Here is a 17,417-nt window from a genome sequence, read left to right on the forward strand (position 1 = left end):
CAGAAAATGAACCCATACCATGTAATAGTAAGGGTCAGAACACAAGGGACCCCTCACTGAAATTACCAGGTTTAGAGGTAATGTTATTGCTGAAAACCAGCAATCCAAAGACAGAAATTTGTTGTGGCACACAGCAAAGATGTTCTAAAAATATAATACCAAAAATGCCTTGGTCATTAATGAGTATATCTGCAAAAATAATGTCTGCCAGTGAAGTAAATTCTTGTTCTACCAGAAAGTGGCAATATGTGTCCTAAGTTAGGAAGATTTTATTTCTTTCCTGAGTCCATAATTTTTCAAGGATCAGTTGACAACATTTGGTATTCTTTTTAACTCCAAAGACTAGAAAAAAATCAATCAACCTTTCCACATTATCAGAAGTAACTCACAAAATGAAATATGTTGGTGTGGAAAGTACACATAGCAGTTCTTCGTGTTAATGGTATGAAGCAGCAGATGCAGATTGCTATTTAGAACTGGGGAAAACTTACTTTTTCTGAAACTACAGAAACTGGAGTACGCACTTTCATCTTACTCATCTGAAAACAGGAGGAAAAGACTAATCAAATTTTTTATACCCTGCAGGCTTGAGATTAGGGAGCAGACACTTAAGATGTTACAATATGTACTGAATTGTGTCTTTAAATTCATTCCTTTTGACTCATATAGTTTATATTTAGCTTCATCAGCTAACCCATTTTTCAGTGAAATCTAAAGTAATATGATATGATAAAATATTTTATATTAAACATGAAGGGCTTAGATAAAAATACATGACATTCCTTTCCAAAGAAATCTGAATCATGCTTTGTGGACGAATTAATTTGTAGTTATGGAAAAAAATATTCCACAAATATAGCTACAATTCAACAGTAGTACTTTTGTTTCTAAAAATGTGACTGACCTCAATTTTAAATCTCTTGTTTTGAGGTGGATGCAGTTTGTCTCCTTTGGTGCTAGATGCTCCAATGAAAGATGCATTCTGGAAGGCCCTTGCATTCCTGGCAGAGGCCTGGAAAGGGTCACTGAATCTAATTCCTCACTGTTGCAAGTAGCTGCATCATCTAATCCTTTATGCTCCATCTTAAAGCTGGTTAGGGTTTGTTTTCTATCTGCCTCTGTTTCTTTTAATATCCAGCCTAAATTTGTTTCTCATTTTTTCATATACATTTGTTGTACCAACACTGTCTTAGCTTAAAAGTTTTATTTCCTTCTACCTTATTTTGTCTTGGGCAAACAAGTAAAACTCTTCTGTCACACTACAGGCTTTCCATTCTTATGGTCATTTTCTTGGCCATTCTCCCCACGTACCCACTAGAATTCAGTGATTCAACCTATACATGTTATTCCAGATGAGCTCTCACCAGGTCCTTGTACTTCCCCGTCTTTAGCAATACACCATTTGACAAAACCTAGCACTGCATTTTCCCTCTCATGGCTGCATTACAGTGATGGCCTATTGTCAGCCTGAGATTATGGCTACACCCAAGGATAATTCTGTCACTGTCTTTTGCTACTGATGAGCTTCCATGTTAAGGGTAAGAGGTCTGCTGTTACTCAATCAAGTGTAGGACTTTTTTCAGTGCAACTACGTTTAATTTTTTTTCTAATGTAGCATTCCTTAAAGTCACCTGATTCCCCCTTCTGTTCCGTTCACTCTGAATAGATGATACCTTCCAGTTGCATGTCATCAGCAAATTTTGCCTGTTTACTTACTTTTTTCCACCAAAGTTGTTGAAGCCATTTAACCATTTAGCCGTTTGGGTGCCAGTGCTGGAGGAATTTCATTAGTAATTTCTTTCCCTTTTAATGCATATATTTCTGTCGCCTGCTAGCCTTTGCTTATCTGCTAATAGAAAAAAAAAAAAAAGGCAGTAAGCTACTTTTTTTCTCAAAAGCAGATGAACAGATATTTTGGACACATGCAGCTCTCATTTCATGTTGTCGACTGCTTTATTTCTTGCCTGAGATCAATTTAAAAAAAAAAAAATCTGTGACATGTTAGAAGAGAATTTATATACTCAAAGCAGGACACTTGAAGTACAGTATTTAGAGTCTTTACATTTTGTCTTTGTCATTGTACTTCACTTAAAAAGCCTAAAGTTCTTCCCAAGCTCTATACCACAGAATCACAGAAGAGTTGAGGTTGGAAGGGACGTCTGGAGCTCCTCTGGTCCCACTGCCCTGCTCAAGCAGGGTCGCCTACAGCAGGTTTCCAGGACTGTGTCCAGATGGCTTTTGAATATCTCCAAGGGTGGAGACTCCACAGTGTCTCTGGGCTGGCTGTTCAAGTGTTTGGCCATCTTCACAGGAGTAAAAGAAAAAAAAAAAAAAAAAAAAGAAGGTTTTCTTGTGTTTAGATGGAATTTCATGTGCTCTAATTCATGCCAATGGTCTTTGACATGTTAGTGGGCACTACTGAGAAGAGTCTGGCTTTGTCTTCTTCATTTCCTCTCGTACTGGAAAGCCCAGAACTGAACACAGTACTTCAGATGTGTCCTCACCAGTGCTGAGTAGAGGAGAAGGATCATCTCCCTCAACCTGCTGGCAACACTCCTCCTAATGCAGCCCAGGATGCTGATGGTCTTCTTTATCACAAGGTGTCTTGCTGGCTCATAGTCAACTTGTTGTCCATCAGGACCCTTCGTAACTTGTCTTTAGTAATTGCTGTTCACTACAGAAATACCTAGTACAATGTAACTGAGAGTGGTATTTGTCTAGGAGAATGGTTTTTAAGATTTGTATAATTCCCTGCAGATGAAGACAATGAACAACTCAGATAACTGCACCATAGCAATGTTGAAAGCAGGGTGGAAATTTAGAACTTGTGCAAATTTGTTGAAAAATCTTTCCCTTTTTTTCTTTCAGTGCTTTTTATTATTAACTTGTAGTGATTGGCTGTATGATGGAATGTGAAACAATGCAGATTCAGTGACCAAAGCTTGAGGAAATAGTTTTGGCATAGGAGTATTTTACAAGGTAGCAATAAAGCTCTTTAGTTGTTTACAGCATCTTTGTTTGCTATGGAATTTTTACTTGTGTCTGTGTTCCCTCTGGTGCATTCTTCCCAAACTGATTTCTCACTGAGACACCACAGGGAAGTCCCTGTGAAGCAGAAGGTTTGACCCAAGTTGAACGGTAACCCTACGTATTTGCCTGTTTCCTTACCAAATTCAGAAGTGCAAACATTTTCTGCTTTGCTTTTTAGACTGGGAAGAAATATCATTGGGTCCTTGTGGTATCACTTCTGACTTTTGACCTTTTAGCCTTGGTCAAGCCAGCTGTTTGCCAGTCAAGGGCGCACCTCTAACCCGACAGCTCGGCTGCACAGGGTCTGTTGCCAGCCGGCTTGAGCGCGAGTTGCTGCAGACATTTGGCATTTCCCATTGAACAGATTCACACCATTTCATCCTGGAATGTGCGCTGCCTTGCTGCTCCAGCCCAGACCAACCACTGCCCTGAGGGAAGCAGTAACCTTCTAAATACACAGTTGTCAGAATCTTAATGTTTTGTTACAGATCTGGAGGACTAGACAGTGAACTGTTATTTCTCCAAGAACATTTTAAGGCCTTGCTCTTACAAATATACAGAATAATTAAATCAAATACTTTATAGCATATAAGGGTCTATTGCAAAGGTTACCTTTAAGCTTTGTTCTCTAAGTCCTACCATTCATTAATATGAGATCAGAGGTTTCAGCCTATAATAGCGTGAGATATTCAATTTCTCAATATGAGCACATGATTAAACAAGTTCATTACCACATATAGCAACCTACTACCTTTACCAGACTTGTTTTAACTATAATGCATATGACCCAAACTCTAAGATAAAATGCCTTGGTTTCAGCCTTGGTGAATGTGCTCCAAGTATGCAATAAGGCTGATTTTGACACAAGCACATACTCATTTACTACCACTGCCACAGACAGTAGCTTGTCTGCACACTTCATCATCAGATTTTGACTGTCCGATAAAAAAATACCCATGAAACACCATGATGAGATACATGCCCAAGAGGCAATGAATGGGACTGATATGGCAAGATGCAGCCAGGAGACCCTTTGGACAGAAATGGAACATGTTCTTCTCCATGGCAGAACGTCCCTTTTCCCAGGCTTACTAAGGGCTTTCTGATTGCTCTGGATACACACACCACATCCTCCTTCACCAATGGTAAGGATAGAGGAGTAATACTGCTCAGTGCTCTTCCATTGCCAGTCCCTCACAATTTAAGGTGATGGTCCATTTCTTCCTACAAGAGTTGCAAGAGTGACATCCGTGTTATATACTCTTGACCTTTATAAATGGCCTTATTCTTCCATGCTAGCATGGGGTTCCCATTTTCTTCTTTTGGCCTTTTCAACATGATATCCTAGCATAGACAGGGCAAGTGGATTTGTTTGGACTATCTTCTGAGCATAAAAGCATGTCCTGACAATGCCATAATAATGAGGTCATTCGTCAGTGCTGCAGTACTGTTTCTTCTGAAGCCAAAACACCTCCAAAGCAGTTTCTCTTTCTTATGTTAGACAATGAGAGTGCAGTAATGAACATAAATGAAGAGTAATGCAATGCAACAAAGATTTGGAAACTTCAGCTCTTAATTTATAGGTGTTGCCTCCATGTCCTTGGATGTGATCATAAAAAGAAATATTTTCATATGTTATCCATAGCAGGGAAAAAGTAGAAGAAATTGCCAGAACTGAAAGCTTTTGAAAGAATAATACTTAACGCATATTGCAATGAAGTTGTTGACTAGAACACAACATTAAATTCCTGGCTGCACTAGCATTTATGTTACCATTCACTCTTGTTGAAAAATACCTACTGCTACTGTAAGGGATCTTTTTATTATTCTCTCTATTATTACAAAATAGTCCAGCAAAATAGCGTTGCAAGACTGTGAACTGTCTGTCATATTTGAATCATTCTTTCACTACATGCTGTTTTTCTGTAAAAGTTACTTGGATTTACTAAGAATGCCCTTGAGATTTTTCACCTGAAATGCTTACTACAGAGCAATACACCTCACATAACGTCTTGCCATTAGGGATTAGAATCTTGTGATTTCCTAGCATTCGGAATTTTTAGCTAACAATGTTCATTTTGAGAGTTACATCTCTAAAATCACTGACAGAAATGAGAGACTAGACTCTGACTACAGAGGAAAGAAAAAACAACATGTTTTGTTCTTGGGGGGCTGTAAATATAGTTTATTTCATGTTTTGCATCTTTGCTCTCTTTCCACAGTGAAATCAGATGAGTTGCAAACAATCAAGAAGGAATTAACCCAAATCAAAACAAAAATTGACTCCTTGCTAGGGAGACTGGAAAAGATTGAAAAGCAGCAAAAAGCTGAAGCAGGTAGGTGAAAGCAATTTATAGTCAAATGAAATAAATTAGAACCTAGTTGTCAGTCAAACAGACAGACCAGAGAGAACGAAAGCCTTCCAGAAATTTTGCTACATAATGGAGGCCTGAAGCAAGGTAAATTAATTCTCAGGTAGAACTATTGGGAGGATAAATGAATATTCTCCACAGAGCATGCAACATCATTTCAAGAATTGTTTTCTGTGGTGTAATGAAAAAAACCATATTCTTACTAGATGTTCTGGAAACAAAACATCGCTAAAAATTTGACTAGACACAATTAAGTTAGAGGTTGTTGACCTTGGGGACACTTGTGCTACCCACATTAAGAATTGTTAGATGGTCTATATCAGGAATTATTAGCTGTGCAATAGGCCATAGTCACAAGCTGCAGCAAGGGTAATTCCTGTTTGATCTAAGGAAAAGAGATGCAACTAAGCAGTATAGCAGGTTGCCCAGAGAGGCTGTAGTAGCTCCATCCTTGGAGACATTCAAAACTCATTGGGGCAAGGCCCCATGGACTTGGACCAAACTTTGAGTTTGGCCCTGCTTTGAAGAGAAGTTGGACTTGGAGAGTCCAGAGATCGATTCCAGCCTAAGCTATTGTGTGAAGCTGTGGTGTCTCTGTAAAACTGACCGCACCTCTAGTTCAGCTTTTCTCTGGCTTTAAATGTTTTATTTTGAGGCCCATCTTGGGAATGCTAAAATCCAAAACTACTTTCTAATTTAATCAAGATCTTTATTTCTATCATTGCAGTGATCATGTTGTTAGCTGAATGATCTCACCTGGCAGCACTTTAAAGCCATGCTGAGCAGTTATAAGGGATTTATAAGGTTGTATTTTCACCATGGTATATATAGAAAACAATCACAGTTCTTACCACTGTCTATGGTATTTGCTTGGCTATTTCCTTATAAATTACGTGATATATCTCTGTACAGGAGCTGTGTACTAGTGAGCTGATTTGATGAGAGCCAGCGGGGAAATGGAAGCCTTATCTCATGGAAAATCTCAATGTTCCTTTTTTTCTTTCCCTCCATTCTCTGAAGAAAAGTTTTTATGCATTTTGTGTGGAATGTGCGAAAGAAACTCTGCCTCAGAATCTGCAGCTGCCTGGGTGTCTGAGCACTCAGATTTCTGTCCCTTGCCTAAATCAAATCAGTTACGTGAAGCCAAAAAGGCCCAACAGGACACATAAAGAAAGCTCCATCAACCCTATCTAAAACATTGGTGGGAATTAGCAGTTGAGGTTCAGGAACCTGACACAGGCAAAATAGATATTCAGATCTGGATCCCTCCTGTGCCTGCCCTGTTTGCTGATCTGTTGTGGGAGTATCTCTCTGAATCCAGAATTTTCCTGCTAGCATTCAGAAATAACTCTAATTAATGTCTTCCTAGGGTAGAACACTACAGAAAAATATTTTGTCGTTAACAATTTTTTTAAAAAACCCAAACCTCTTTAAAAAAACTATTTTGTATTTATAATAATTTTCTAAGTTGATGGACACGGATGAATCCCTCAGCTGTTATAGTTTACCCCACAAAATAAGCAGAATGCTTTTTTCCAAGTCTAAGGTAAACCATTAGTAGAAAGTGTGATTATCCCTTTCAGGAGAACCGTACACAATATATATTCATTATATTCTATTTTGTACTTTATGCAAGTTAGACAAAAGTTGGTATAATCAGTGAAGATGTAATTGCAAGGCACTCCATTGAATCACTTCTGTACTGAAATGCTGTGAGATGGCGTATCCCTACTTCAGGGAGCTTTTAGATAAAATTCATTACTATGCAAAACAACCTGCATGTCATTGTACTTTGATATCCAATTTTCACTTTTGCTAAAAGACTGTAGTGAACTCATTTAAATAGAAATCAGCTCAAAGAGGAAAACTTTGACTTGTATTGAATCATACTGTTATGCCTTTTGAAGACAAGTAATGAATAATATGCTCAGAGATTAAAAACTAGTTTCAAATTGTTGATGTTTTAAAATGTCAGGTGCAAAACCCATCCCCCATATTCCTTGCCTCCCATCAGAAGGTGTGAAGAGAAGAAAACACCTCAGAGAGATCAGTAAACGTGGATCCCCATTTAGGTCTCATGAGCAGATGTAGAGGGTAATGCAGCCTGGGTTATTAGTCTGCAGATGATCCCTTCCTCAGCTAAAAGATTTGTGTAATATCAAGCTACATTGGTAGATGAACTGTTTCGTTTATGATGTCATATATGAGAAGATTTTGTTCCTTCTCTATGGTTTGGCAATATTATTTCTTACTTTCCTCTGCCAGAAGGTGTGACCTCACTAAGACTGGGATCAGAGAGAGAGGATCTATGTCTTTTTTACGCAAAACAAAAATCAAGCCATCATCTTGCTCTTTTGTTTTTTCAAGTTTGCATCACTCTCATGAAGCATATTTAAGTATTAGTCTTAAAAGTTATATATCAGGAGGAATGTGATAGGTTAAACAGACAAGCTGGACAAGGTCAGTGCATACATTGGTTACAGCTCTACAGCTGCATGAAAACTTTCCTTACAGTAAGAGCTGATGTTCTGTCTTTTACTATTATCAACCCCTGACCGCTCCATTTGGGGGAATATAGATAAGAGGATTTCCTGTACATAGGGAAACTGCAGGAATAGCTCCTTTGTTTGTAAAAATCTGAACCATGAAGCCAGGGATAAGAAACTGTTGTGATGTGAAAAATTATTAGGGGAGAATATTCTCCCTGTAATATCAGAGATGGATGCTGAAAGGTAGGATCTTAAGTTTAGCTTCTCAGAAGAGCCCAACAGACTTAGATGCTGAGCTGGTATTTTAGACTCCTCTGAAGAATCTAACCTACATTCTCATTCAGACAATTTAGCAGCTGTATCCCAAAAGTTTTCCAATGTACATGTATCAAGTCCATAATTTCAGGAACACTTCCTTGACCAAAGTTGATTCAGTTGACACTGCCACAGCTGGGTTAATCTCGGAATGGCTTGAGGCAGAAGGTGGTGGGACGGGACATAGTAGGCACAGCAGGTTCAATCCACATTTTCTTGCACGGTAAGGCAAGTAACACAATGACATAACTAGCATGGTATTCTATAGAGTACCATGCCATGGTTTAAATCTTCTACTAATATGGGTGACTACAGTACTGTCAAAGCAGCTAAGATGATTTTTATTCTTTAAATCCAAGAATCTTTCTGGAGGAATTATGTGGCTAAGGGAGAAAAGCTTAATTGTTATATGTCTTCAATAAATGAATATGAGAATGAAGGACTAGAGACTAACAAAAACTGAAAAGATGAAAGTTACAAAATTTATGTGCAGAGGTGGAAGGAAAAAAATGTCTTGGTTTAAGACTCTGATACAGAAAAGTACAAGCAAATTTGACTACTATATGCAGCTCAAAATAATTTATAGTAAAATAATTATGTATTCATAGAGCTGAAAAATACAGAGCTTCACAAGCAATCTGCAGATTCATTGGCTCTCCAACAAGATAAGTGATGCACTACTAGTGTTGCAGAACAGTCAATCTAACAAAGAAAAAAGTGGTTTTGTCCTAGAAATTTGATCATTGATGGGTATTGTCACCTGAAAAGACATTGGTATTCCAGCTACATGCAACCAATTCTCTGGCCCACATTCACTTCGAGTACATAAAGCTTTTCATCTAAACTCCTGATGTGCATATGAGTAAGACTGATTCCTCCAACCACTCTTCTGGCCATTCTGTCTCTGTCATTCCTCCTTAAATCCTCCTCTGGGTTTCTGCTGGCTGGATGAAATTCCTCAGCAGATCCAGGAGTCTTGCAATGAATAATCACAACAATGCAGCTTTCTGCACTAAGCCAACCAGAACAGATCCTCTGGGCCTCCATGGAAATGGTCTTTCTTTTCACCACTTTGCAGAAATTATAGGAAGCCCTATATTTGGGTAATTGGAGGGGGACATTCTCCAGTTACTGTGTCACATTATACCAATCGGGAGAAACTGTTACTTTACTCCATAAAAAGTATGTTTGGATGTCTAGGAGGATTTGTTGATTATCTGTATGTTTGCTGTATTCACAGCAAATTTATGCAAATCCTTGTTCACTTATTGGCAATTAACAGCCTTCTGCTTCTCTGAGCATAGAGATTTATGTACTTCTCATTGGCTGCAGATAAGTAAATATATGGTGACTTTGCCACTTGGATTCCCAAGGTAAAGTCCAGAAAATCAAAAAGTTGGATCTGCTGGTAAATCACACCCTCGTCCACTGCATGGGATAGATGAGTGTGTTGGTACTATGGTTGATTTATGCATTAATTTTTGAAAACAAGAGTTTTGATCATATTTGCCTTGTAGATATTAATACACTGATTTTTACAAAGCTAGCTCATCTGGAGATGGGAAGTTTAGGGTTCTTCCTCAGACCGCTTTTCTTTGCCACCAACAGGGAAGGCTACTGAATCTCTATAGAGTATGTTTTCCTTACAGAAGCTCAAAAGAAACAAATGGAAGATAATGCTGATTTGATTCAAGAAGAATGCATATCAGAAAATGCAGATAACTCTACAGAAGAGCCAATTGAAGGAGGGCCAGATGCAGATGGGGATGGAGAAGAGATGACTGATGGGATAGAGGAGGATTTTGATGAGGATGGCAGCAATGAGCTGGTAAGGAATAACCATGCCATGTCTGTCTGTACAGGTGCTACAAGTAACCACAGAGAACCAATAATCTGGGTTAGCAAAAGAAGCTCACAGCAGCATTGTAATGTTCTGTAACTAGTGCCTAGTCCTATGTGCTTCATACAGTCTAGTACCAATTAAGCATAAGGCCCTCTGAGGATAAACAAGAAAATATATATTTTACTACACTTGGTGATTTTAGAAAGAAAAGGAAATGTACTTTAAATTGGTTTACATTTATTATTTTACATTTAATGAGATGTAGATGAGGAAAAAAAAAAGCAAACGTTTTCCTAACTGGAGCATATCTAAATCAAATAAGATTCTAGAATGGAGAACTTTCTCATGAGTAAACATGTGCATCTTCTGCAGACTGTGTTGGCAGCTATAGATTTTTTTGTTGTGGAAGGATTTTTTTCCCTAAGAAATGTTCAGCTAAGATGTTTGGGTTTTCAGCCTGAGCCCATACAATTAATGAAATGTCCATCATGTTGTTAAACTTCTAGGTTCCTCTGGAAAAACATTAAAAATATTTTGAAAGTCAGATTTACACTTTTTTCTTCACTCCTAATAAGAATGGATCAGCCACATCATTTTAGACTCTATAATACTCTCCCTCTCTTCCCAGATTTCATATTCTTTTGCTTCGAGCAGGCATCACTTCTGTTGCTCAGTGTCAGTGTCCCTGCTTGCATTTTAACACACACTTAATCACATCTCCACTGCAAAAATCATTCAGTGATGCCAATAGAAGTCAGTCAGCGATGGGCACAGTTGAGCCAACACCAAGTCTGAAGTAACGGGGCATGATAATAAGCAGTGTTTTGTACTGCTTACTGGAGACGCAATTTAAACCTACTGCTAATTTGAGGGTCAGTGTCCCTTTAGCCAGCACATGGCCCTCTTGATTTATAAATCCTGAACAGCATTATGCCCAGGAGAACCTACTACAACATGAATCTCCCATCTTTTAACATGCCATGTAGAACAGATGACATTATCGCTTTTTCTCAAAGGAACGTGTTCTCTTGTAGATGTATGAGGGACCTCTGTCAGCAGTTGTCATTCTAAATTTGTAGGAAGTTGTAATTTTTTAATGAATAAATAGTTGTAAATATAGTATTCCACCATGGCTAATACCTGAACAGCTGAAGTGATATTAGCAATAGGGGTGACCACAGTTTAGCAAGACTGGTGGGTTTTGCACTAATTAGGTGTCAGACTCCCTACTGCAGACACTAAGTGGGGAAGTTAATGTACAGTATATTAGCCTCTGATTGTTCAGTGCTGTCATTTCACCCAGTGAGTATGACAGATTTAGCATGTATCCACACTGTATAATGAAGCGTGATATAGAAGAAATTTTTCATCTAGCAAAGGCCTAAGCAGGAAATTTTCTAAAAAGAAAGCAGCACAGGAAGACTTCATTAGCAGTGAAAGTCTGGAGTCGGCACAGCACATTCGCACACCCCTGCTTCCAAGTTAAAAAGCCTTTCCAAGATGTATGTTATGACATTAGTTAAAGTGCAGCATGTTGCAGACACAGCTCCAAAGACAGGCTGCCTCATGTCTCCCACCTTCCCAGACACTGGGACCGTTTAGCCAAGAAGCTGGCAGTATTGTAGACTTTAAAGCTCAGAGCCAATATTTCCACTGATGTAAAATCCTTGTGCTTTTCATCCTCACTTGCCATTTTCCTTAAGCTTTGGAAGAGGCCCCTTCACCTTAGTTTTCCTGCCTGCTACAATGGGATAATAACATTTTCTTTCTTTTGCAAAGCCTAGGGAGATCAATGAATGAAAAACTGCTATGGATGGGATAAAGGATTGCTCTGCAAAGGATAACTTCAAAGAAATCTCAGGCAATGGGTGTTTGCCATGGAGAGGCAATTATAAATTGAACCGTGCATCTTTCCTCTACAGGTCTTACCCAAACACTCAGCAGTAACAGCCAGTACCATTATAATATGAAGCTGGTAGTTTATGATGCATATTTTAATTTAGTCTATTTTTCACTTATACTTACATATATTTATGTAGATATAATGGCCAATTCCTATAAGTTTTACTTCCCACTCTGATCACTGGTAGCTGTATAACTGGAAAGTCAATATGAATACTGTCAAATCCATAGTGAATACTCTAGTAGGAATACTTGAGATTTCAGTCTGCCTCTACCAGTTCTGTGTCCTGCTATCTGGCATTACCCTGTGTTTTGTGAAAGGCAAAGTAGATAGATAAGGTTATTATAAAACAAGAAGTCCTAACAGGTTCCTCTCCTGGTTTATGAAAACTAAGTTATTTAGGAAAAAGTGCTGACTAATAGCAAATGTGTCATTTTGGAATGGAGCCAGTTATAACTCATTTGCAGAAAAAAAAAAAAAAGATTTTCAAGCATGAAAAGTGTTAAACGTGAAACAATTAGGGCAAACTTGCCATGTGGAAAAACATAACCTTGGACTCAGAATAAGAAATATCCCTCCAAAAGGCATTTTTTAATTGAAATCTATAATCTTTTCCAAATATAAAGCTAAAGGGATTTAGGACAATCATGAAAAAAAAATTCTTTTCTTTCATCACTAAGAGCAGCAGAGCAAATAGGAGAACTTTTGAAATGGGCATAGCTAATGTTCTGAAGTCAATTCAGCACCAAAAATTGATTGTGGGTCCACTAGTCTGAAAAATATTATTAAAAGGAGAGAGAAGTATGACTTAAATTTAGATCTTAACCTTTTTTTGCAGTGCTCCATATTTAGCTATAAATCTCCTGCCAAGCTATTTGCCAATAGCCTGCTGCAGGGCTCTTTCTGCTGAACACGATATTGTTGTCTCTTTTTTGTTTCCCCTGTAACCAGCCTCAAGGCTAGCGGTAAAGGGAAGGGTTCAGTGAGGACAGACCCACGGCCAGAGTCCAGCTGCTGCCAGAATGGAGCCTCTGAATCTGTGTATGTGGGTCTGCATCTTCCGCCCAGAGGACTCAAAACTATATTTCTTTATTTCTGACTTGCAAAGGAAGTGACTATGCAGGATGTATGTTGTGGGTTTAGGTGGTAGGATCAGTTCTCTGAATTCACACACTGTCTATTTGGAGGAACAGGTTACAGCAAATTAACTGAGTGATGGCAGCAGTCCTCATGCCTGCCTTCAGCCTGGACCAACTGCTAAGTAGTTTAGCCTGCAGTCTGAGTTAAGTCAGGCATGGATTTAAGGAGGTTTTAGCCTCTTCATTTACCTGCCTGGCTGCACACACAAAAACACATCACATTCAACAGCTGCACACCTTCACCCACCATTTAGATCACGATGTTGTTCATCCTGGCACTGTTATTTTCTATGGACTAAAGACACACCCACAAATAGTCGTTATGGCTCAGCTGAAGCATGAAAAACTTTTATGCCACAATAACTTGATTGCCCATCTGAACTCTAATTCAAGACATGCTGCATTTGAAGTATCTGCCACAGTCATCAAACATCACCTATTGGGAAAGTTTCTTTTGTACCAACTGTTTGCCCACAAATGTGTCTCAGTGTCTCCAGTGCTGCAGACACTTCAGCTTGGGAATGTTTTTAGAACAATCCCCAACGACTTTTGCTGCACTGACGTACTGAAAACTTGTTTAAACGATGGTTTCAGATATATGATCCAGCTATGTATGGATACGCTAGGAGAGACTGAATCAAACGACTGACTTCATCTTGCTCTGTGAAGAGTGTCATATGCCTCTCACCCACCTGCTCTTACATGGTGGCCTTCCACTGCCCCTTGTACAAGGGCATGCGATAATACATTGTAGATATATATATATAAAAAATAATAATGAACTTGGAATGTAAATCTTGGGCTTACTCTGCAACCCATCTCACTTAACTGATTATCAGAGATAGCTGGAGGGGATGAAAACTTCAAGTCTGTTTCCTTTGCTCCCTTTAAATTAAAAACAAAAAAAAGTTTCTTATCCCAAATTTTATTGGACCCATGAGTCAAGCTTTCTTGCATTGAACAGCTTCTAGTTGCAGTGAATTAGAAATCTTTGTGTTCCCTCCTAGTGAGCACACATCCGTTCTCACTGTTTTTAATGTAAACTGTCCCTCAGCTGCTCTGTGAAGAAAGCAACACGCCTTTGCAGCTTTCCCTCTCAGCTGAAGGAAAACAAGCTCCTAGGAAGAAAGATCTTTATGTTTACTAAATTCACCTCACACACAAGTCACAAACAGGCCATAAATCGTGGGAACCACAGGCCACAAGTCATCAGTGATATCAAGCAGTTTTCAGGTGGCTGCCACGGCTTTTAATTGTAAGGAGTGGGAAGGAAAGCCAGTAACCTCCTCTTATTCCTGTGGCTGCACAGCAGAGAGCAGGAGAGTCACCTTTGCAGCACCGTACAACACACATTTTGATATTTGAGAAGCAACTTGGCCTCAGCACCTCGAAAGCAAGTTCCTTCTCCTTAGTAGAAATAGCATTAGCGATGTGTGGCGCTGCTGAGAGAACGCAGAAAAAGCATTTCCGAGTTAGTATGTGTGGTGGTTTCCTTACTCTGCTCATTTAGTGGCTGGACAACCCAGTGCAGGCCCAGAGAATCTCATATAACTTCTCTGAATTTGTTTTAAATGGCTCTAATCGATCATCGAGGAAGCACTGGCTCAAAATGAGCTATAACTCATCATCGCAATCCCCTTGTAAATAACAAAGGTGGCATCCAATTAATTAGCTGAAAGCCTGAAGTACTATAGATTTAAAAAAAAAAAAAGAAAACAAAATAACCTTTTGTCTAACACTGAATAAAATATCAACAAATTAATTAATTGCAATGAGTTATACACAAGCACTCATGTCTATATTACATTGCCTGAGAAGAACAGTTTCTATCAAACTGTCAGTCTTTCACAATAAATAACTACAATGGTAATAGCACAGCAGTGGTTCAGTAGTTTAGCATTCAGTAGAGCAAACAGAGTTTTCTGATTTCAAATACAATAGATTTATGGTGTTGTAACTCAGATCTTGTAACTTGGTTGGAATTTGAAGGATATATTCACAGTCACGGCATTGTGTTTTTATGCTGGTGTAGCAATGCTAAAAATAACTAAGCCACACAAGCATTAGGTAAGAGTTCCACAATAATGAGTCACCTTTAATGAGCTGCCTTGAGAGGCGTTTTTATTAAATTATGTCAGAAGCAAAAGGTACAGAGACGGTGTAAGGCCCAGTTCTGGTTACAGTGTAGATTTATGCAGTTATTTCAACAACAATTACAGTTCTCTTTCTATTGAGTATATTTCAGTTACATTTACCTCTCAAGGATATTTCATTTCTTACTCTTGTCCTTTTCTCCACCTTTGCACTGCATGTTTTCTGTCTATCGGATAGTTCAAGAAAAATTTCGCATAATTCAAATAGCAAGATTGATCAAATATGTGACTATGTGAAAGGATTGATAGTACTTAATGTATTATTGTAATCAAACTGGATTTTTCATTCCCCTTTTATATACTTTTTTTTTTCTGTCAATAGCATCAGGGCAGACCAGACTGACTCTTCTATTATCAGCAGAATTAGGCTGATTAGGCGTGTCAACAAGATCAATAACTACCATGACAATTTGCAGCTTGCTGAGTGCACTTATAGAGAGTACTACTTAGAAAAAAGAAAATAGGGACAGAAGTTCTAATTAATGGCAATGGCCATAGCAATGTTGTGCCAGACATCTTATTTAGATTACTTTAAAAATCATTGAGACCAAGCAAAATTTTGTCTTTTTGATGCACTGAACATTTTGGACTTCGTTGAAATTTTGTTTTCAGTACCAGGGAAAACATGAAGCTCTTCATTCCTGAGACAAATGAATAGGTAAGAGATTGTGTTCACTTGATAAATATCAGTGCAAGATGTTTGTACTTGAGCAAGCTAAGGAAGTCATTAGAGGCAGCATACCTGACAGATACTAATGTGTTGTGCCTTCCAAAACTCCAGTAAATCTAATAACCTGTGACTGAGAAAATAGAGAAAGTAATAAAAGCATGTCATGAAATCAAAAATTGTAAGAAACTTCCTGACATGCCGTTTTGTTATATTTAAGATATGCAACAGCACACTAGGCATGTTTGTTGTTCACACACTGTTGTATGAGCCACTGGAAAAGCCTTGATACCAGCTCCTCCTCCCCATTTTTCCTGGCAGTCGATTTCTCAGAGGAAGACTTCCTAAGTGGTGTTCAGGGTTTTAAACAGGTTACTCCTGACTGACTACATAATATTTTTCTAATTATTATTTACATCCTGTCTCCTACACGTCACATGGGAACCTGCAGAAAATGCAGGCACTGTTATCATGCACTTTGTGTCTCTCTGCTAGACTTCCCTCCCTGTAGTTGCATATTTGTAAAATGAATGAGCAAAATAATTTCGTCACCTTTCACATCTATTCCTCTGAACCTGCTCTATGTTATTTAGTCCCCAAATGTAAAAAAACAAATCAAAAGCATGAAACTGTTTAAACATTTATAAGGTAAATAATTATTTTACAGTCATTAGAATCTTGATGCAAAAGAGCTTGAAAAGAGTGGTTTTGTCTTCTGGTTCTCTTTTTTTTTAAGCAAAATGTGGGGAATTAGGAAGTTTGGATCCCATTCTCAGCTTTGCCACTGAGCCAATGCAGTGGGCAATGCAGCTCAGCAGACGGAATGGGAATCTCCACGCAGCCTCTCTTTCTGAGGTCAGCTGCCAACATGTGGGATAGGAGCATTCCCCAAATATATGGATTAAACTTATATAAATTATATGCTTTCCTGTCAAGAAAATTGCAAATTTTATTTTTTCATGTTGAACAACATTGAACATACTCTTCAATGAATTTGTTTTAATTTTTACTGTCCCCTGCCATCAGTATTGACCTGCCTGAAGTTTCAGTCATCCTTTAACTTTCTATATTTACTGCGTAGCATTATTAGCATGGCCTCTCCTTTTGAGGTCTGCCTATATGCAAGGCAATTCTGGACAGGTCCCTTCAGACCCAGCAGAGCAAACGTTAATAAACCCTGCCAGCAGCTTCCAGCATAACGCCCAGGCACATACAGCAAGAGCAGCAAAAGTGCAGCGTCTTCTCCTACACCCTGTCAGTCTCACTGAGCACGGAAGAACCATCTGTCCTTGGCAGTTTAAATGGGGTACATCCTTTCCGAGACAATAAATGGGTATAAATATTAAATGGAAGGGGGGGATGTTTGTTTATTGTATTCCTTGAGAGACACTGTAAGAACTGGTCACAAAATTCTGGTATTTAGACTACCCCAGACAACCTGAAACAACAGCTGATTATAGCCCAATGCTGCATGAGGCTTGTCCTAAATACACTTATTTAGCAGAT

At 38.6% G+C, this 17,417-nt stretch overlaps 1 protein-coding gene across 1 annotated transcript in view; it reads left to right on the forward strand.

Moving 5' to 3' along the window:
• Positions 1-17,417, forward strand: part of RALYL (RALY RNA binding protein like) — a 180,201-nt gene that overhangs the window by 152,914 nt on the left and 9,870 nt on the right. Inside the window, exons 7-8 of the mRNA XM_065628790.1 lie at positions 5,253-5,366; positions 9,856-10,034. Coding sequence (XP_065484862.1) covers positions 5,253-5,366; positions 9,856-10,034 — 293 coding nt within the window. The remainder of the gene's footprint in view (positions 1-5,252; positions 5,367-9,855; positions 10,035-17,417) is intronic.

This window comes from Caloenas nicobarica, chromosome 2 (genome assembly GCF_036013445.1).
Source record: "Caloenas nicobarica isolate bCalNic1 chromosome 2, bCalNic1.hap1, whole genome shotgun sequence".
NCBI classification, from domain to species: Eukaryota; Metazoa; Chordata; class Aves; order Columbiformes; family Columbidae; genus Caloenas; species Caloenas nicobarica.